The 23,477-nt window shown below is 36.1% G+C and overlaps 1 protein-coding gene across 1 annotated transcript in view; it reads left to right on the plus strand.

Annotated features, from left to right (window-relative positions):
- Window positions 1-23,477, plus strand: part of LOC107297496 (bifunctional heparan sulfate N-deacetylase/N-sulfotransferase 3) — a 60,616-nt gene that overhangs the window by 22,459 nt on the left and 14,680 nt on the right. Inside the window, exons 6-11 of the mRNA XM_015826858.1 lie at window positions 8,673-8,855; window positions 13,900-13,996; window positions 15,464-15,587; window positions 17,303-17,477; window positions 18,180-18,350; window positions 20,880-20,989. Of these exons, the coding sequence (XP_015682344.1) occupies window positions 8,673-8,855; window positions 13,900-13,996; window positions 15,464-15,587; window positions 17,303-17,477; window positions 18,180-18,350; window positions 20,880-20,989 (860 nt within the window). The remainder of the gene's footprint in view (window positions 1-8,672; window positions 8,856-13,899; window positions 13,997-15,463; window positions 15,588-17,302; window positions 17,478-18,179; window positions 18,351-20,879; window positions 20,990-23,477) is intronic.

A 23,477-nucleotide genomic window follows, 5' to 3' on the forward strand; every position in this document is an offset into this window, starting at 1 on the left:
TTTTTTTTACTGCATTGGCAGGTGTCAGCCAGCAGCCTTGTTTCAGCTTGTGGACTCTCTCAAAAGAAGAGATTAGCAAATAAATCTCCCACCTGGCATTATGTGACCAAGTTGCACAACACTTTGCTGATAAAAATAATTAGATTTGTCTTATCCTTGAATGTGCATGGACAGATATGGTAGATAGGGTAATATATTGCAGAATTAATAGAGATTCTGTCACTGCAGGTGGGATCCATGTCCCACCTAGCTTCTTAGGTGGGGATTAGAGACAAGATCCAAGAAGTGATTAATGCCTCATTGAGGTGCTTTTTGACTCCTTGAACAAGGCCCTTATTAATAGGTTTTTTTCTCAGTCAGACCATTTTTGATTACTACATTACTTATATGTAAGGGTGTAGGTCTATACATATGTTGTATATAGAATGTTTAAATGTGTGTTATGTATGTGTACACTTTGAGAGCAAGCTAATAAATTTCATTTTTAATATGTACCATTGTGCCCACAGTAAAAAATGACAACAAAGGTTGTCTGTCTGTCTGTCTGTCTGTCTGTCTATCTATCTATCTATCTATCACAATCTGGTATCCAATCTCTTCTTTTGAGGAGTTCATTGAGATTTCCAAAGTCCTTTATCTGTCAGGATGCAGATCTGGGTTGCTCTGAAAACCACTTGGAACCCACAATTGGCATATAGTGGAAAAATCTGATTGCTGACAGGTGACAACTGCTGGGAGCATGTTATGCCTATATGGATTGCTGATACAATTCGCAAGTTCTAGTTTTGACCTACAATTCCCTATGTCATTTCACTTCAAGCAACCTTGGGGACCATCTTCTTCAGTCAGAATGAACACATCCAGTGGATACATCAGAGGAAATTTCTGTGAGATAAGGAGTTGAGGCAAAAAGATGGTGCTTTTCTGTTGTAGCATCAACTTTGTAGAAAAGTCTCATTTGTAGTTATTAGGTTTGCCCCCTCCCATCAATGTCTTTTTAGAATGCAGAAAAGATAGATTATTTCAAAGAACCTTTGGAATCTGAACTTTGTTTTGCTGATATGTTATTCATGACAGGTTGTGTAATATTAATTTAGAATGACTGATTAAGGCGTGACTATTGCTGAGGTGGTTTCAGCTTTAACATGGCCATTTTAATGTTTATAGTTACTATGCATACTTTATTATACATATTGTTATATGTGTTGTAAGTGCAAGGTGTTGGTGTTATAAATCATAATGAAATTTGCTATGTTTATTAATAAACTGCACATGGTAGAACATTATTATTATCATCGTTGCCTCAGAATATGGATAATGATAATTACTACTGTCATTGTTCCAAATTACTGGATCTTATGGGAAGGCTACTTAACAGGATATTACCACTGCATAAATGTGTATATGATTATAAGGCATTCTATTGTTTTCTGTCTCTTTGACCTTTGGTGAGCCACAACAAGAGCACCATCAATTTATTATAGGAGAAAATTGACAATCCAGTCCTGCTCTTTGGCTCTTAGATAAAGACTTCAGTCGAGATCAACTGTGTCTCTATCTACCTACAAGCCCTGTCCCATATAGCAGGGCTTTTCAACCAGTGGTACGGGTACCACCTGTGGTACATTGGCACCTGGCAGGTGGTACGCGACCATCCTAGAAAAGTGGTAGTGGGGGAGGGGAATGAGCTGAACCGGTGGCAGCACCGCACAAGCCTGAGCCAGAGATGGCTGGAGCTGCAGGGCTGTCTAGACTCAGCAGAAGCGCCAGGATCAGTGCCGCTTTCCAGCTGATCGGCGCTTCTTCGGGGCTCTCAGGGCTCAGTGGAAGCACCAGGATCAGTGCCAGGCTCCAGCTGAGCCCTGAAAAGCACCAATCAGCTGGAAAGCAGCGCTGAGCCTGGCACTTCTGCTGAGCCCAGAAGAAGCGCCAATCAGCTGGAATGTTGCAGCATCTCCAGGGTCTTCTGATTTACATTCAGATGCTTGGCAACTGATTCATATTTATGACGGTCACAGTGTCCCGGGGTCATGTGAAGTGACCAAAACCTGCTGCAACCACCCAGCAGACGGGGGGAATAAAAACCAAACACCCCCCCCACCTTACCCCCACTGCCAATCCTCAACAGAAATGCCCACAACGATGAAAACCTCGGACAGGAGGAAGAGCGCCACCGGGCGGGCAGGCAGGTGTCTTGCTCAGCTATGGCTTGGGGGGCACTTTTTTCAGTGCTATTGTAACTTCGAACAGTCACTAAGCGAACTGTTGTAAGTCGAGGACTACCTATAATTTATCACTTTTTTCCTTTTTTGGGGGGTGTCATCAAGTTTTTGACACCTTGCTAGGCGACTGGTGGTACTCGGATATTGCCATGTTCTAAAAGTGGTACCAATGGGTGAAAAGGTTGAAAAGCCCTGCCATACAGGATGCTGTTACTAGGGATTTTCACCGTTCCATTGTTTGGAGCACCTGGATTGAAAACAACCTTTAAAAATACGCGTTTGCTTTAATATAATTTTATTAAAATTTTATATTAGAAAACTATGGAACATAAAAGAAAAAGTTGAAAAAAGATATGAAAGAACCAAAGAAAAAATGACATATAAAAGAAAGAAATACACCTAAACATGCAATTTCCAATGTTCATTGCAGCAGTTACAAACATAGTAATTACCATTTCCAGCCTCCCAAATTACACGTTCCCGTCTTCCCACAAAGGAAGGGATTTCCTTTGATCAATAAATCCCAAAATCACCAATTCATTTTTATCCATTTTTCAGCAAAAAGTCCACAAAGGGGTTTTCAGTATTTTACAAAGTAATTGTTGCTCCATCCTTAAAAAAATATTTGTATGTCTTCTTGTAAGAATTGTTCGTGTCAAATAACTTTTGTGAAAGGGATTATCTATGTCGATTTATCAGTAGATATATCCAATAGTTGTAAACCACAGAGCTGTGAGTGGGGAATACAGATGCAAAGAGTTCTTTTTTATCCTCAGGCGCCGAGAGCAGTGTTTTCTGTTATCCATCTTTAAAAAATGAATTTCTGTCACCAATTTAGGCAAATATATTCAAGCATAGCTAGAAGACTAATTCATTATTCTGTCACTTTGTAAGTCTAATGGAACAAGAGCAGCTGTTGCTAAGTCTCTGAATACCTAAGATGGAACTCTTTTGAGTAATAGGATGGCAAAATCAGGGACTCTACACAGTGTACACAATGCCAAATTAATTGGAAAATAGATGGTCTGAAAGTTAAACATACTCTTGTGGCCTGTAAACATTTGTTCTGCATCTAAAATAACTTTGTTATGTTTAATTGAATGGGTTTTTGCTTCCAGCCCATGAATGAATCTTTAAACATCAATTATTTCATTTTTTTTAAAAAAAAATCCTTGTAGGGCTATATGACATTACTTCTATTCTTTGTGCACATTAAGCAAAATGTGATGTGACTTTAATGCCACAGTTAGGCTCAGGACAAAAAAATATGTCAGGAAGATGTTGAGCAACTTGAGAATAATGTGCTGGTAGAATAGCTTAAAGCCAATTTAACTTTGTTTCTACATAGTCTCCTATAACTGACTTATTTCATTTAATTAGTGGTGGGTCTTATTTTTAAAAAGGAAATTATTACTACCAATGTTTCACAATTCTGAATGCAGTATAAAAGAAATTAGTATCAACCATTAATATCAGTATCTTTATTAATTTTCAAAGTTCAGTTGTAAAATCCGGGCAAGAATGTTATACATTTTTCATACTTCCTCTAATGTTGCTTTAGAATCCAAAGACCTAATGGCCACATATGAATAAGCTTTCTCGTTGTTTTAGAGCCATATTAAGGTGCTCTGTCTCTAAGATATCTGAATGAATTTGTTGATAGGTGTGATACAGAATCTCCTTTGCCATAGCACCTCATATTAGAATTCCTCAAAGTGGAAGTTAAATTAGGTCTATACTTGATGTTTATGGTGATTTACTGGATGTACAGTATATGGTTATCGATCTCACATAAAGTAATTTTGGGCATTAATATAATAAAAACATCATTACAAAAACAAAATAAAAAACTGACATCCCATCGAAAGAATAATGGCCATCAAATACGGTATAAGCCAATTAAACAACACTTTCATACAACCACTGATCTGACCTGTGCCTGAAAATTAAGCCTAGTCTTAATAATTTTGCAGAAAACAAGGCTAGTCTAACCAGATCTTCCAAAAGAAAGTGCTGCTACAGAGAAGGTATGCTTTCTGGGTCCCTCCAAGTGATACTTCTTAATCAACAGGACTTTGAGCATTGCCCTTTTGCAAGTTCTCATGGGGTAGGTAGATGCAACTGGGGGGAAAAAATGGTCCTTCAAATAAAGCTCCATGCTATAAAGGACTTTATGGGTAGCAATGAGCATCTTGAATTGTCTGCAGAAGTCTACTGGGAGCTAGTGCAACTCATGACCCAAAGATCTACTATAAGAGTACTGATGTATACCCATAATTGTTCACACTGCTGCATTCTGGACGAATTGAAGCTTTGTGTTCATCAAGAATAGACCCATATAGAATATGGGCAAAAGCCCGAGTTGACTATCTACCTCCTGATCCGGGAATAAGTGCATGCTCTTTAGAAGGCCAAATTTTTCACTATTTAGAAAATAGTGAAAACATTCTTGTTCTGTCAATTTTTAATGAGAAATTAGCTTATTCATATTAGCTGATTTCATGCATTACAATAAGACAAGAATGTTTTTTCAAAGACAAAGAATAACGCACTTGATTGATTACCACTGGTATTTCCATGCTGTTTCAATCAAGTGTATCTAAATAAGTAACAGTATAATAAGGTCAAGGACAATCTAGCAAATCATAGGCTTTAATTCCATTCTAGTTCTATAAAATTATAGTAAATAATAGCGCCCTATACCTCCTAGGTTTCAAATTATCGGATCTTTGTCATAAAATGTTTGTTTGAATAACTAACCTTTTAACAACTTACTGAATATTAAGAGGATGCAGTTCATATCAATAAAAGTAGCAGGCATTGTCTCCTGCCACAATTCACAGGGATGGGCATTCTTAACACACTTTGGGTAGGAATATTGTATTTCAAACAAGCATCTCACATCTTAAGCCATGTAGGATTTTATACATTTTTATAAGCATCTTGAATTGCACTCAATGACAAATTGGTAACTAATACAGTTTAGTGACTATATGAACCATCACTAAATACAGTTTAGTGGCTATATGAATCATCTGCAGTTTCCAGGTGATATTTAGGTACAATCCCAGATAAAGCAAAATACGGAAGTTGAATAATGAGATGACAAGTTATGAATAACCATAATCAAGTCTCCTAGTCCTAAATGGTCATAACCAGAGCACCAGCCTAAACTGGGCAAAATCACAGTTCCAGCCTATTTAATTGAGCTGATTTAATTCAGAAAACACTTTCCAAATAATGAACCTGAAGAGGGAGCTTTTTATTTTTAGCTTTATATTTTAAAATTACGACTCCGCTGTTAAAGACGCTGAATTTGTCAGCTGCAAAGCTGACAGGCTAAGGTTTGAGGCTGTTCAAGGGTTGAGCTCCTGTTACTTGCCCCAGCTCCCGCCCACTTAGCAGTTCAAAAGCATGCAAATGTGAGTAGATAAATAGGTACCACTTCAGTAGGAAGGTAACAGCATTCCGTGCACCTCAGCGTATAGTCAGGCTGGCCACATGAACACGACAAAAGTGTCTTTGGACAGCACTGGCTCCCTTGGCTAAGAAACAGAGATGAGCGCCATCCCCTAGAGTCGGATACAACTGGACAAGGGAAACCTTTACCTTACCTTTTACATTTTCATCACAAAACAAGAGCTGTTACTTCCAAGGTCCAGAATACATAAAGTCCCAAAAGCAGACTTTGGGCCATTTCCATTTTATGTTGTAAAAAAGCAGGCATTCTGGCAAGAAGACAAAATGATTATATGGCTTACAAAGGGACGATCTGAAATAGAAAAACGAGATCGGAAAACTATGCAATTGTTGCTTTGAAAAAAGGAAAAAGCCAAGAAACAGTTGCCCCTTTCTTGCCAATGACCACATGAAAATCTTATTTATAACAATTCTTCTTTAACTTCCTTTATTTATTTCCAGAGAAAATAAACAACCCCTAACATTCAAATTTATTTTGGAGAAAGGAAAAAAAAGGATAAATACATTTTAATCTATACATACATACATACATACATACATACATACATACATACATACATACATATGTCGTGAAAATGGTACATAAATCCGAGCACCAGGATAAAAATCATAAACAAAACTGTTTAATCTACAAAAGTACTTCCGGATAAGCGAACTCCCGGATCTCGTGTTTTATACTCTGACGATGTCGGTAGTTTGGCCGACGAAAGCTCAGTACTTTTGTAGATTAAACAGTTTTGTTTATGATTTTATCCTGGTGCTTGGATTTATTTACCATTTTCACGACATGTGTATACCCGGGATTCGTGTTTTTAATATAATTAAGGACATATATACATACATACATACATACATACATACATACATACATACATGTAGGTCTTTGGATATTCGGGTTTTCTCCTGCGTAAAATTGGAAGTGTCTTGGCGACGTTTCGACGAAGTCACATTCGTCATCTTCAGGCTGGTGTCTTCAGCTTCGTGCTTCTGGGAGTAGTGTGCGATCGCAGCTGTTTCTTCCTTTTATACATACATATACATACATGTATATGTATGTATACATACATGTATATGTATGTATACATACATATACATACATACATACATACATATAAGCAAGCTGAAATGCTGTCATGTCAAGGCTTTTTTTTAAAAAAATGATAGATTTAAAGGTAGGCAAGGTTGGAAGAATTTATTTAGTCCTGACTTTTGTTTGATGCATTAGAAAAATGATAACAGCCAAAATGTGCAATTGAAAAAGACATTTGGTTTAAAAAAAATTGGCCAGAACATATTGTTTACTTGACTGTGATAAGTCAAGGTATCCTTTGGATTGTTTCATCCTGGTTAACCATTGTGCTTTCCCTGCCTAATTGTTTTGGTACTTGTGTTGTTCTTTGCCACCAAGAGTCATCTTTATTCAGTTCACTTCAAAAGAAGAAGAAAATGTTTCTATTCTATAGCATTCTAAGACTACATTGAAATTCCCTTCAGGGAAAAAAATAATATTATTTTACCTGAACTACCAACTTTTACAGTTTCTATCCCTTTTCTTCTTTTAGTACAATGTTAAAGGTGTTGGCAGAAAGAGAATTATTAAGAAGTAAACTGACATTATAAATATCAAAGGTCATAAAGGAGTGAAAAGAAAAAGTAGCTGTTAGAAATCAAGTTTATATTCCGTAGGGAAATTTTCCTGTATAGTACCTTCAAAAATAACACTTCAGTTTTTAGTCTGCTTATGTTTTAAGGACTATTTTTTTTAAAAAAAAATTGAAAGTGTTATATATGTGGAAGAAGATTTCTTGCCTAAAAAAAATTCTTTCTTCCTGCCTGAGCAGGGGGTTGGACTAGATGACCTTCAAGGTCCCTTCCAACTTTACTATTATTATTATTATTATTATTATTATTATTATTATTATTATTATTATTATTATTATTATTATTATTATTATTATTACTATTACTATTATAACATAAATATAAGTTTGGCATTCAGTTGAGGAACTGTGTCCTTCTCTTCATCATTAGAGAATAATAAAGGGTTTACTCCAAACTCTGGCTGGGGAATTATGGGAGTTGAAGTCCACACATCTTAAGGGTCCCTATTTTGAAAAACATTGCCTGATAACAAGGGCTACGGAGCAAAACAAAGCAAAACCTTAGTCTTAAGATTATATTGCTTCGTGTAATCTATTTGTATTGCTGCCCAATTTTTGGGAGACCATTCGGCCTAAAAGAATTGAGGGAGCCAATGTCTTTTGGAATGGCTTTATTGTTAGTTCATTTTGATGAATAATTTGTTTTATTTAGTGGTATTAGTTTTGTTATTTTAATTACATTAAATGCATTGATTTTATTCTTGTTCTGTTGTTACGTAGTTAGAGACATTGATGGTTCATGATATACTAAGATTATAATAACAACAGCAACAATAGCAATAATAATAAACAAATAATAAATGACTTTCATCTACTGCTGCCAATGCATGTGCTACGATCAGTTGCATCAGTTCTCGGTCAAAGTGATTAAGTGGCTTGTAATTTCAGAGTAAAGTTTCCTTCTTATTTTTATGTGTGAAATAATAGTTGGGTTTCTGTACTGTCTCATTTTAAGTAACAGCTTAAAATATTCTTGTTCAAATGCACCTTGGAAGAATTAGACTTCCTTTCAAATGGATCTTAAATACTCAACATTGTTTTCATTGTTTAGTTTATTATTTGAACTTGTGTTTATTGAGTATTATTTTTAATATTTGTTGTGCATCCTTTGGGGCTACGTCAGATAATAAGAAAAATAATATCATCCATGGTACTTGAGCTGACCGATCACCAATACCTGTAAGTGTAAGTAATAGGAAAAAGCTTAGTGCCCTGTTCTTATGTAGGTCAGTTTAAAAAGCAATCACATTTTCCATGTTATTTTACTGCCATCTAGTGATAGAATTAAATATTTTTTTTTGTCTTTAAGATCAGTATTTTTATGACTCACCTGTCTAATTATGGCAATGATCGATTGGGTTTGTACACCTTTGTCAATCTGGCCAATTTTGTTCAAAGCTGGACCAACCTAAAGCTGCAGACTCTACCTCCATTTCAATTGGCTCACAAATACTTTGAACTCTTTCCAGAGCAAAAGGACCCACTCTGGCAGGTAAGACATGCACTGCAAGAGTCCTGTCGTTTTACCCGCTATAAATTTTAAATTCAGCATATGTAATCAAGTATTATTGATGGAAAGTATATAATGTGTACATGATAAAGAATGAGGTGTTTTCTCTGCTTTATTTTTTATTCCTATTAATGCTGATGTAGTTTTTTTTTCTTTTTTCTTTTTTATTAAAAGTTTTAAATAATTTTCCATACAATATCCCATTTCCCACCCCTCCCCCCCTTCACTTCCCATAGCTGGTTACAGGGTTATAAAAACAAAATCATAAATTAAATAACATTACCCAGATATACTACAATCAAATCCCATCCAAACATACTTTAACTCTACAAAATAGATAGATCTTAACACTTTACCAGCAAAATAATAATATAATTAATAATAATATAATTAAACATTATTACTAAAAATAATATAAATTCATCCATAATAANCCTGGACATTTTTAACTGCTATACTGCAGTTTTTACTTTTACAATATCTTTTACCATGCAGCCCCACAACTAGGGGCGTTAAGCAGGCTCAAGTCGCAACTGCGAAACATTTTTAAATCCAAATTTCTTTTTCTGACAAAGAGTTAAAGAATTAAATCGGGAGACTAAGATGGCCATTTCTAGCTTGTTCTGCTTTCATCAGTTAGCCATACCCTTTATGGGATTCGAACCTGGGCAGTTTACATACTAGGCAGTGATTCAACCACCAAGCCATATACATATACATACATACATACATACATACATACATACATACATACAAGCAAGCTGAAATGCTGTCATGTCAAGGCTTTTTTAAAAAAATGATAGATTTAAAGGTAGGCAAGGTTGGAAGAATTTATTTAGTCCTGACTTTTGTTTGATGCATTAGAAAAATGATAACAGCCATAATGTGCAATTGAAAAAGACATTTGGTTTTAAAAAAATTGGCCAGAACATATTGTTTACTTGACTGTGATAAGTCAAGGTATCCTTTGGATTGTTTCATCCTGGTTAACCATTGTGCTTTCCCTGCCTAATTGTTTTGATACTTGTGTTGTTGTTTGCCACCCAGAATCATCTTTATTCAGTTCACTTCAAAAGAAGAAGAAAATGTTTCTATTCTATAGCATTCTAAGACTACACTGAAATTCCCTTCAGGGAAAAAAATAATACTATTTTACCTGAACTACCAACTTTTACAGTTTGTGTCCCTTTTCTTCTTTTAGTACAATGTTAAAGGTGTTGGCAGAAAGAGAATTATTGAGAAGTAAACTGACATTATAAATATCAAAGGTCATAAAGGAGTGAGAAGAAAAAGTAGCTGTTAAAAATCAAGTTTATATTCCATAGGGAAATTTTCCTATATAGTACCTTCAAAAATAACAGTTCAGTTTTTAGTCTGCTTATGTTTTAAGGACTATTTTTTTTAAAAAAAAAATGAAAGTGTTATATATGTGGAAGAAGATTTCTTGCCTAAAAAAAAATTCTTTCTTCCTGCCTGAGCAGGGGGTTGGACTAGATGACCTTCAAGGTCCCTTCCAACTTTACTATTATTATTATTATTATTATTATTATTATTATTATTATTATTATTATTATTATTATTATTATTATTATTATTACTATTATAACATAAATATAAGTTTGGCATTCAGTTGAGGAACTGTGTCCTTCTCTTCATCATTAGAGAATAATAAAGGGTTTACTCCAAACTCTGGCTGGGGAATTATGGGAATTGAAGTCCATGCATCTTAAGAGTCCCTATTTTGAAAAACACTGCCTGAGAACAAGGGCTACGGAGCAAAACAAAGCAAAACCTTAGTCTTAAGATTATATTGCTTCGTGTAATCTATTTGTATTGCTGCCCAATTTTTGGGAGACCATTCCCTAAAAGAATTGAGGGAGCCAATGTCTTTTGGAATGGGCTTTATTGTTAGTTCATTTTGATGAATAATTTGTTTTATTTAGTGGTATTAGTTTTGTTATTTTAATTACATTAAATGCATTGATTTTATTCTTGTTCTGTTGTTACGTAGTTAGAGACATTGATGGTTCATGATATACTAAGATTATAATAACAACAGCAACAATAGCAATAATAATAAACAAATAATAAATGACTTTCATCTACTGCTGCCAATGCATGTGCTACGATCAGTTGCATCAGTTCTTGGTCAAAGTGATTAAGTGGCTTGTAGATTTCAGAGTAAAGTTTCCTTCTTATTTTTAGGTGTGAAATAATAGTTGGGTTTCTGTACTGTCTCATTTTAAGTAACAGCTTAAAATATTCTTGTTCAAATGCACCTTGGAAGAATTAGACTTCCTTTCAAATGGATCTTAAATACTCAACATTGTTTTCATTGTTTAGTTTATTATTTGAACTTGTGTTTATTGAGTATTATTTTTAATATTCGTTGTGCATCCTTTTGGGCTACGTCAGATAATAAGAAAAATAATATCATCCATGGTACTTGAGCTGACCGATCACCAATACCTGTAAGTGTAAGTAATAGGAAAAAGCTTAGTGCCCTGTTCTTATGTAGGTCAGTTTAAAAAGCAATCACATTTTCCATGTTATTTTACTGCCATCTAGTGATAGGATTAAATATTTTTTTTTGTCTTTAAGATCAGTATTTTTATGACTCACCTGTCTAATTATGGCAATGATCGATTGGGTTTGTACACCTTTGTCAATCTGGCCAATTTTGTTCAAAGCTGGACCAACCTAAAGCTGCAGACTCTACCTCCATTTCAATTGGCTCATAAATACTTTGAACTCTTTCCAGAGCAAAAGGACCCACTCTGGCAGGTAAGACATTCACTGCAAGAGTCCTGTCGTTTTACCCGCTATAAATTTTAAATTCAGCATATGTAATCAAATATTATTGATGGAAAGTATATAATGTGTACATGATAAAGAATGAGGTGTTTTCTCTGCTTTATTTTTTATTCCTATTAATGCTGATGTAGTTTTTTTTTCTTTTTTCTTTTTTATTAAAAGTTTTAAATAATTTTCCATACAATATCCCATTTCCCTCCCACCCCTCCCCCCCTTCACTTCCCAGAGCTGGTTACAGGGTTATAAAAACAAAATCATAAATTAAATAACATTACCCAGATATACTACAATCAAATCCCATCCAAACATACTTTAACTCTACAAAATAGATAGATCTTAACACTTTACCAGCAAAATAATAATATAATTAATAATAATATAATTAAACATTATTACTAAAAATAATATAAATTCATCCATAATAANATACTACAATCAAATCCCATCCAAACATACTTTAACTCTACAAAATAGATAGATCTTAACACTTTACCAGCAAAATAATAATATAATTAATAATAATATAATTAAACATTATTACTAAAAATAATATAAATTCATCCATAATAAACTATTAATAATAATCTAAAATTTACTCATAAGCTAAGTAATACTTTTCAATCTCGTATTTTTTCTGAATATAATCAATCCATCTTTTCCAAACCAAAATATATTTTCCTTGAGACTGATCCTTCAAATAAGCGGAAATTTTTGCCATTTCTGCTAAATTAGACACCTTGATTCTCCATTCTTCCATAGTAGGCAAAGAATTCTTCTTCCAATATTGCGCTACCAGTAATCTTGCGGCTGTTATAAGATTCAACATCAAATTCATTTCTTTAGCATCCAAATCTTCCATAATACCTAGCAAAAAAAACTGCGGTGTAAACTTTATCTTTTTCTTTAAAATATTTTGAATATTCCACCAAATCTTAATCCAAAATGCTTTTATATCCCTACACATCCACCAAATATGAAAATAAGTTGCATCTAAACTTCCACGTCTCTTTAACTGCATCAATGTTGATAGTAATAAATAATATTGAAAATATGAAAACATAATATGAAAAAAATGCAATAGTGTTCTATGGTCACATCAGTCAGAATAGAGCTGAAAGGGACCTTGGAGGTCTTCTAGTCCAACCCCCCTGCTCAAGCAGAAAACCCTAGACCAGGGGCCCCACCTTTTGGGCACCAGGGACCGTTTCCATGGAGAGAGGTTTTCTGCAGATCAGAGAGTGCATGGTTTCATGTGCTGCCTGCATCCCACAGATGGGGCTTCGCTTGTTTGTGTAGCCCGATTTCTGGGATGCCACAGACTAGTGCTGGTCTCCTAGCCATTCCAGACAAGTGGCTGTCCACTCTTCTTAAAAGCCTCCAGTGATGGAGCATGCACAATTTCTGAAGGGCAGCTGTTCCACTGGTTAATTGTTCTCACTGTCAGGAAGCGTCTCCTTAATTCCAAGTTGCTTCTCTCCTTAATTAGTTTCCATCTATCGTTTCTTGTCTTACATTTTGGGAAAATAAATTTACACCCCCCTCTTCTTTGTGGCAGCCCCTCAAATACTGGAATATTGCTATCATGTCACCCCTAGTCCTTCTTAACCATAATAAGAAACAATTTGTCTTATACAAAGTATTTGAGCTAGAGAAATCTTCATGAATAAAGCAGTAAAGGTAACTACTGGCATGTATTACTTCGGTCTTCTAAAATATATACAGTCCAGCTACTTTGACATTGCTACTCTTAGATGACTTGGCCAAAAATGGAAGTTCTAACATATCTAAAAGTGCACTTTACAAAAGGCTCTCGAATCTTCTGTTTAAATCAAAGCTTTAAATATTAGATTTTAATATTTAATATCTTAAATATTAAGAAAGTATCATGTAACTCAGTGGGATATTCATGAATAATCATGTAAGAAAGATAATATTAAGCCATAAATTATTCTAGTATCTTAATAAAAATAAGACATGGACTATATTTAGAGTAGAATAAAATAAGCTCATAAATTAATTGTAAAGGAATAGTATTATTAATAGCAATACTCATTTTTCATTTTTCATAGATTAATAAGTTAAGACTTATTTTTCACTAGATGTATTTGGCTTCTGCATTTTCTTCAGTACAGATAAACACTTGATTAGTGTTGCATAGATCAGTGCTAAAAAACTGAAAAACTAATATAAGGTCACTTTTCTCTCAATTTAGAATCCTTGTGATGACAAACGACATAGAGATATCTGGTCTAAAGAAAAAACTTGTGATCGTTTACCAAAATTCCTGGTTATTGGACCACAAAAAACTGGTAAAAGCTTTAGGGTGTGATTCAAGAATAGAAGCATGTGGCCTGGGATCATATGCCAATATCTTTTTCAGATTGTTATAACTCCATCTCTCAAGACATGTAAAGCCAAATTGTTTGGACTTTTTAAATTATTTTTTAAATTGGAATGGGGGCAGCAAACTCTCATTGGATCCCCAATGAATCCTGAAACTCCAATAGATTCTGGTCACGCCCTCTTTGGGGAGTGGCATGCATGGTATGGTTCTTGAAACCATAGCCATGCTGTCACCTGCTTCTCAAGCAAGAGCTATGAGTCTAGGACAGGGGTCGGCCACTTGGACCCATTTCCCAGAGAAAAGAAAACACTGGGAGCCACAAAACCTATGTGCACGCGTGTGCGAGGGGGGGGGGAGAGCTTGATTTAAGAGTTTAATTAAAAAGAAATAGAGGCTGTTGTGCATGTGTTCTTTCTCTCCCTCTCTTTGCCTCCCTCCCTCTCTCTCTCCCCCTCCCTCTCTCCCTCTCTCCGATCTTCTGCTCACCTGGCAAGCTGGCCTCACGCTGTTCTCTGACAAGCTGACACACATTCTTATTGGGCTGGCTCTCTCCTGCCCTTGGTCTGCCAGTCCTCTTCCCCCACTCAGTGTGTGAGAAAGAGAGAGAGAGTGAGAGCATGTATGTATGTGTGAGAGAGAGCTGCTGCTTCCTGCTGAGACGCAGCAAAGGCAGGAGCCCCACCCAATAAGCTTGTCAGCTTGTCTGAGAACAGCGTGAGGCCACTCTCTTTTTTACACAGAGAGAGAGAGAGAGAGAGAGAGAGAGAGCAAGTGCCTGTCTCTGTCTCTCTCTCTGCAAATGGCAGAGGAGGCTGGGAGCCGCAGGAGAAGGCTCAAAGAGCCACATGCAGCTCCCAAGCCGCGAGGTGCCGACCCATGGTCTAGGAGGACCTTCAAATTCTGTACCAGCTCAACCAGAAAGAGAACCTCATCCAGAGTCAAAGATGACATCTTTTCAGGGCCTGGGGTGGAGGCAAAAAGCCAAACTGCTTCAGGGTTGAGTGTTGTCCTTTTGTTTTCATGCCAAACCCAAATGTTTCCTTTTAGTGACTTTGCAATGTTTTAGACAAAAACATTAAAGCAATTCATCTTGATTCCTTTTCCCATGTAGTTGCTGCCTGAATAAAAGTCAAAGAAAGCTGTTTGTTTCTTTGTTTGTTTTTCTTTAAAATACTTTGCTTTGCAAGATTCAATCTGAGTCGGTCACCGCGAACCACAGGTTATAAGTGACCGACCTAGATTGGATCTTGCAACATTATCCTGGGACACATATATTTGCCTTCATACTTTGTTTTGCTTTCTACTTTGTTTTATTTGCTAGTGTAAATGTGATGCTTACTAAAGGAGCTGTTTAACTCTATATGAAATAAGGATCTGATTGACAGAGTGCAGAAGTTTCATCTCAACTCTTGGACTGTTACTCTTTTTGCAGGCACAACGGCGTTATATTTGTTCCTGATTATGCATCCTTCCATCATTAGTAACTCCCCCAGCCCCAAAACCTTTGAGGAGGTACAGTTCTTTAATAGAAATAACTACCACAGGGGGATTGATTGGTAAGATGGGCTACTAGTATGAATCTAAATCATTCTGTATTATGCACAATACAAAAAAACATGCCATATCTAATGTGTGCAACTTAGTATGAACTTTTACAATTCTTCTAAAAATTATGTGCGTATAAGGTAGCAGCAAATATAATTTTTCCTGTTTTTGCTTGGAAATTGGAATCTATATATGCAGTGAATTGCATTAATTGTGCAAGGACTCGAAAATTAATTAAAAAGTCAGCTGCATATTATTGTGATGTAAATGCAAATATCTAAGCAGTCAAAAGTCTGAGTTTCCATTAAAAAAAATGAAACAAACTTTTATTTACTGAAGCAATATATTGAAATAGGAGTGAAAAGTCTGCTACATTTTTCATAGAAATTTCTAAGCACTTCCACAATTTCAAATAAATATTTTCTATATGTACTGCGGTATATGGTATTCCAACTTCATGGGTCAACATCTCATTTCTTTTTAAATGAGCATACTTGAATCTGGCTTAACCAACCCATTTCTTTTTCCTCCTCTCTGAAACTTCCACACCTTCCCCACACAAAATAATGTCCACTGAAATCAGTGCACTTACTTACTGGAAAATGGAAAGTGAGTTATAGCTTAATAATGTTTCAAACAAGTTACTTTTTATTATACCAAGTCCGCTAACATACATAAGTCATATTTCTACAAGTCCCATAAAATGAAAATAGAAAGTGTTACTAAAAAAGATATTTTAAAATTTTCATTTTGAAGACAAACTCTATACCAGTGGTGGCGAACCTATAGCACGGGTGCCAGAGGCGGCACTCGGAGCCCTCTCTGTGGCGTTGCCCCAGCCTTGCCTCCCCCCGCGACCCCCTTCTCTCCAGCAGCCCCCCTGAAGGAGAGTCGCCCTCGAGCGTGGCCCACACGGAGCAGTGCAGCCAAGGACATGGCAGGCAGGCAACGTAGACAAGACTCTGCTCTCACACCCCATCATGCAGTTGATGCTGCAGGGCGCGGGCAGAGGGTATGGCCGCCATAGCGCTGCTGGGCTGCCTGGGTGATCTGCGGCGGGCTCTGGAAGCGGTGAGTGGTCCTGTGGGCAGACAGGGCATATGATTGGGGGCAGAGTGGAGGCAGGGCAGGGGATGGGGTGGGGCAGGGCCAGTTTTTGGGCACTCAGTCTCTAAAAGGTTCGCCACCACTGCTCTATACCATGGACTTTTAACTTTTAACAAGGGTAGTGGCAAAGACAATATGTAAGTACTATTTGAATCAATGCCAAGAGCCCTGAAAACAAATGGCAATTTTGGTTGTATCACTTCACAGCTGTGATATATGTTACGCATTCTAACTAGTTTTGTACGATGTCAAAAATTCCAAGCAGATTTTTATATGATGTAAAAACCCCTTGCTGTTTCTTTGTCATAAAGATGACAGAGTTACTGCTGAATCTGACCAGTTTAAATATAACTCAAACCAAGTCACATCCAGATCTCCTTTTCTAAAGTTAACTTAAGATGTAATGCTTTCTATTTAGAAAATACAATTAGGTAGAGAACTACAAAGTTGAAAAATCACTTGACAATGTTCTATTTATAATTTATAATTATAATATATTTTCACATATATACAAGGTAGCAAAAATGACATGCTTTGCTAGAAAAATAGTTTTAATATGCCCAGCATAACTTTTTCCCCCCATATAATGCTGTACTAAAATATTTTTCATGTTTCGTAGGTATATGGAATTTTTTCCTACACCATCCAATGTAACCACTGATTTTCTCTTTGAGAAGAGTGCTAATTATTTTCATTCTGAAGAAGCCCCTAAACGAGCTGCTTCTTTAATTCCTAAGGCAAAAATCATAACTATTCTCATTGATCCATCAGATCGAGCATATTCCTGGTACCAGGTATAAATTTTAACAAAATGCAACTTCTATGTGTATGCATGATAAATTATGAAGGTTTGCTTCTGTTATTCATTGCGTGCCACAATTATAGTCAGAAGTATGGATCATTATTGGCAAGTCCATAATTGATAGACTTAAAAACTGTCAATGAAAGCTTTTTCATCCCTTCTTTAATTGTAATTCAGATGTTTATTGGGCAGAAAGCCATCTCACTGAGAACTGACTGCTACAATTTAAGAATAAACATATTCAGCAAAAAGAAGTCAAGCAAGAGAAAGCTTTATTGCGAAAACAGAAAATATAACTGTTATTTTGCTAAGATTCTGTCAAACAATAAAATGTCTTATCAAATGAAATAATCAGATTGTTCATTTCCAATTTTTTTATTTATTTTTATTCAAGAGTTGAAATACAAAAAAATAACCAGGATCCATCTTCCGGATTGTTATGCTTAAAAACATTGAAACAAATATTATAAGTATTACATTTTACATACTTTTGCTTCGGTACTCTTTTATACTGGTTCATCTAACCCTTGTTAGTATTAAATCCAGCAAAATGCTTGCTTTGTATTTGGCCTTGAATCAAGAAGGTATAGTAGTTGCGTTGGAAGGTGAATACTCAGAAATGAAGAAGCAGTTGTATATTCTGAACTTGAACTAACTTTGCCTTACAGTTGACATCCGTAAATTTGTTTTTCAGCACCAAAGATTTCATAAAGACCCAGCCGCTCTAAAATTTTCATTTTATCAAGTGATCACGGCAGGACATCATGCTTCACCAGAACTTAAGATCCTGCAGAAGAAATGTCTGATACCAGGATGGTTTGCCATTCACATAGAAAGATGGTTAACTTATTTTCCATCTTATCAGGTAAACAGTATTATGTCTCAAACTGTTCAGAATGTAATGAGTAGGCAGCATTTTTAGTGCTCACAAGTTTTTTGTTTTGTTTTTTTCTGGGCCAGAGCAATAGATTGCCTCAGCAAAACTTCACCTACACATTGTTCTATTAAGTGGTGCCGGCCTGAATTCCAGGGACTGCAGTTATCTAAAGATGGCCCACCCATGCTGCGTCCATTCCCTTTGTTATTCATTTTATTCTATTATGTGGGATATTCATGAATTTGCATCTGAGTGTAGATTGTGCAAAACCTGAATAGTATGCCCTTGTACAACCTGTATATTCCTTGGCCTGACAGACTCAATTTTCCTTCTCTCTTTTAAAGAACACTTTCTGCTTATGTAATCCTTTTGAAATTCTAGCTCAGTGATGGCGAACCTTTTAGAGACCGAGTGCCAAACCGCAACCCAAAACCCATTTATTTATCGCAAAGTGCCAGGGCTGCATCAGCATTGTGATGCCCTCGGGGGGGGGACAGGGAGGTGCCTCTGAGTGCCGCCTCTAGCATGCAAAAACTGGGGACGCAAAAATGGGTCACCGTGCTGCAAGGTGCAAAAACCGCCGCCACCGCACTGCGGGGTGGAGATACAAGGCGCTGCATCACGCAAGAACGGGGCAGGGCTAGTGAGTATCACACAGGCACTAGCCCCGCCCCATCTGCAGTGCAAAATGCTTCCCCCTCCCTTTTCTTCCAGTCCAACAATGGTTGGTGAGCTCTGCTCTACCACCTCTACTCGAGCTTGCTAGTCGGCCGCTTCGCCTCCTTTGTGCTGGGTGGGGCTCCTGCTCCGGGCAGCGGTGGCAGCCTGATGGACCTGCTGCTGGCGGTGGTGCACGTGCCAGCAGAGAGGGCTCTGAGTGCCACCTCTGGAATGCGTGCCATAGGTTCGCCACCACTGTTCTAGCTGTTTCAAGCAGGACCAGCTTAATGAAGTTTCATGTTTTAGGCCACTACTAGCAATTTTTCATTGCTGTCATCCTGTAGCTTCTACCAAAGACAGTATCTGGTTCACACAGTACATATCCCACTGTCTGTTAACTAGGGTAGACTTGAAAATGATACTTGATCCCTCAGCTGTCCCAAATCTTAAGTACAGTTGGTTTAGATACTAGAGAAAGCTGCTCAATCATATTCAAGAAAGTCCAGTTGCCTTTTGAAAAGTACCTTTAGACCAGGGGTAGGCAACCTTGGCTCTTTTATGACTCGTGGAGTTCAACTCCCAGAATTGGCTGGCTCAGGAATTCTGGGAGTTGAAGTCCACGAGTCATAAAAGAGCCAAGGTTGCCTACCCCTGCTTTAGACTCAACCGTATTGCAAAGGGAGTATGTTACAGGCCCAGGCAACTGAGTTTCCCATTATGCCTCTAACAATAAGTGTCCCTTCCATGATTGGTAATCTGTAACTTATTTATTTACTTAGTGTATGGCATCTACAGAGGTCATGCAATCACTGATGTACAAATTCAACTTAAATAAAGCATGAGCAAATATATATATATGTATATATAAAAGATGTGGACAATACAATATATTAAATTAAGATAAAACCATAATGAAATCACTATAATATGGAGCCATAGAATTGCCGTAGGATAGATGTTATAATTCAATATCTAAGGAAGTTAACCATCTAACTGCTTCTGGTATGGTTGCCATGAGATCATCCCAGGTGCCTTGAAATTTCCTGAGGAGACTTTCTTCAACTATATGTGTTCTAGTTGTTCTGGAGCACCACAGTTGCATTGTGGATTCTCGGCCCTCCCCCACTTAAAGAGCTTTGCCTTAGTTCTGGCATGGCCTGTCCTGATTCTATTCAGGTGGCTCCATAGTTTTCAAGACAACTGCATTCCTGGAAATGGATTTGTTGGATCTATGTTATTTGTTTGGTTGTGATTATTAAAAGTTGCCCATCTTAATCACCAATCTTCATCTAGATCGTAAGACTGTGATATGTTATCCCAAATTGGATTCCTAGACTTAAGCCTGGTGAAAGGTAGTGAGTCTAATATTTTTACACATTGGACGATAAGCATATTTTTATAGTTTGCCGTTTTGAAACTTGCATATACATTTTTCAAGGTAAATCTCATTTAATTTCTTACTAATCGATTTGGTTTCTCTGGAAACCTCATTTTATTTCTCAGTCACTAGTGGTATATCAAGCAGTTTCCAATTCAGATCAATTTCATGTAATGAAATCAACATTGATGAAACGTCAAATTATTAAAATTGATGATAAATATGAATGGATTTAAGCCTTATTCAATTTGTATATCCCTTCCTTTCTAAAACTGTACTTCACATATGTAAAAAAATAAGCTTCAAGTTGCTGTTTATAAAATCTTGAATGCAGAATTGATTGTTGGTTTCTTTCTTTCTTTCTTTCTTTCTTTCTTTCTTTCTTTCTTTCTTTCCTTTCTTTCTTTCTTTCTTTCTTTCTTTCTTTCTTTCTTTCTTTCTTTCTTTCTTTCTTTCTTTCTTTCTTTCTTTCTTTGCAGTTACTAATTATTGATGGACAGCAGTTGAGAAATGACCCAGCTATAGTAATGGAAGAAGTGCAGAGGTTTCTGGGAGTTACTCCTCATTATAATTATTCAGAAGCTTTAACGTGAGTTAAGTTGTTGATTTAACATATTATATGCAATTAAATTTTACAGAATAAATAAAGGAATTCATACGATTGTAATTTGGCTTGATAAATCAAAATATGCATAAATATTTTATACCTTCATATAAGCTATGTTTGAATCAGGGAGTCTATAATTAATGCTTATTTTTCTAAGCTAAGAAATTGGGGTTACAAGATTTGGAAGAAAGGGAAAACTATGATTAGAAATATTCTGTTTTACTTCTACAAAAAGAATATAAAAGAGCAATGTACATGGATACACAGACAAAGGAATACACGCCTTGGTCAAATATCCTATTTAAAAGCCATAATATAATTGTTTCTTTATTTCTTCTCTCTAAAACGTTTTTTTAAACCCTTTTTTTCAAAAAGATATACTTCTAACATTTCTCTTGGAAGTACATTCCCAAAGAAACAATTAATATATCAATCAATGAATGATAAATCATTGTGAGTAATAACAAGTATATTATTAATTTGATAATATCAGCATTATATTTTGGGATTTGCTCAAATACTACTCCATTAAACCAGAAGAACGCTAGCAACTATTCACCACCATTGAATTTCCATAAATCTTCCTTTAAAATGAATATAGTGAAGTATTTCAGAGTGGGCAGAAGCTGAGACAAAGGGAGGACTGCATCCGGTGAAACTGGTTCTGCCTTTTAAACTGGCAAATAGAATGATATGCCTTTTTTCCAAATCTTCATTTTTCCACTTACAGCAAAAGATTTTTCATCCCAAAGCAAGAAGAACCAAATCTCATCTTCGTTTCCTTTGACAGAAAAACACAATGCTAGCATCATTCACATGGCATCCAGGGTGCCTGTAATAAATAATTACACACGGAGACCATTTGAACTTAAACCATTTATTCACTTGCCCTTAAAAAGAGATTGATAACCTTGGTCTACATGTCTTTGTATGGGATTTTGATATCTGTTCTCATAAGAAACACTCAGAATAATATGGTGTCCATTCCTAGCTCTGTTTCGTGCCTCTGAGTCAACTCTGCTTTTGTTTGTTTGTTTTTTTGTGGCATGTATAGCAAATTGACTTTAATTACTGAGAGATAAAGTTGATTGTCGGCAAAAAAGAAAATGGATCAAATTCACTTCTAGAGCAGTTCTGTTCAGTTTTCTACTTCTTTTACTTCAGAGCGCTTACCGGTAATCTGAAATACTGTGAATTATTACCAACTGCATCTAAATCAAAGCGCTTATCTTTCTTTCTTGAACAAAACTATTTGTTAAATGTTTTCATTTAAAACAATTTATTTTTTCAAAAGCTCTTATTTCATTCCAGCACTCTTACTTTTTTTGAATTATTTTAGCCTTGGATATTCTTATTTCAGTTTACAAGCTAGCAAATAATCAACCAATTTTGCTGAAACCAATGACACCAATGTGGTGCACGTTTGTTACAAAAATAATCCGTACAATGAGGTAGTGTAAATCTAGAACACGCAGTGATCTCTTAAGCATCCCACTGTTGTGTTTGTGAGGAGGCAGAGACAATGTATTAGTTATTTCTTTCAAGAAATGTGCTGATCATTGACTTAGTACAATATGCAAACCAAGCCAATATTGTATATGATATCAAATCCTATGTTGGCATTGAGCATGATAATTGTTGTTATATATTATCAATAGATTATCAAGATAATTGTTGATACATATGCATAAATGTGAACATTAGGAAAATTTTATGTATCACAACCTGTAAATTATGTATAGAAGATAGAAATACATAAAATCAATCCATGTGTGTGTATTTTAATGCTTTACAATCTAATTTTCTTGACTTGGAAAATCCTGAGAATTAATAACATGGTCTGCCAAACTTTTTGATTAAGAAATCTTAAAATATATTCTCTATAACTTTGTATATATATATATTCTTTATAACTCTGTTACACTGTGCCAAATTGGAAGAATAGTGAGTCAGATTATCAGTCTGTCTTGGCCTTGCAAGAACTTTTTGGCAAAAACATATCCATTCTATCCTGGAAATTCCAGATACCAGATTCCGGATACCATACCTGAAATGTGAAAAATCATATGCTCAATCATTAAGGTGTAGATTTATCTTGTATTTTGTGTCATTTGATTTCTCTTGTGAGCGATAGTCTTTTTCCTGTTCTTCTACTTCCCAGGTGTGGGGAAAATAGCTGATACCAGGAGCATAAAGAAGTCAGGCAAACCATTTTTTGTTCCTTCTGTCAATATATTCTGGACCTCCATTAAAAATATGAATGAGTAGTAACCGTGACCAGGGGGGCGTTTTATCAGGTTCGCCTGATTCACCAGTTGCGGCCTTTTCTGGACCGGGACGCCTTGCGCACAGTCACTCATGCTCTGGTCACCTCCCGCCTGGACTACTGTAATGCTCTCTACATGGGGCTTCCCTTGAGGAGCACCCGGAGGCTCCAGCTAGTCCAAAATGCGGCCACGCGGGCGGTGTT

The sequence above is a fragment of the Protobothrops mucrosquamatus genome, unplaced genomic scaffold (genome assembly GCF_001527695.2).
Source record: "Protobothrops mucrosquamatus isolate PMUCROS unplaced genomic scaffold, P.Mucros_1.0 scaffold3344, whole genome shotgun sequence".
Taxonomy (NCBI): domain Eukaryota; kingdom Metazoa; phylum Chordata; class Lepidosauria; order Squamata; family Viperidae; genus Protobothrops; species Protobothrops mucrosquamatus.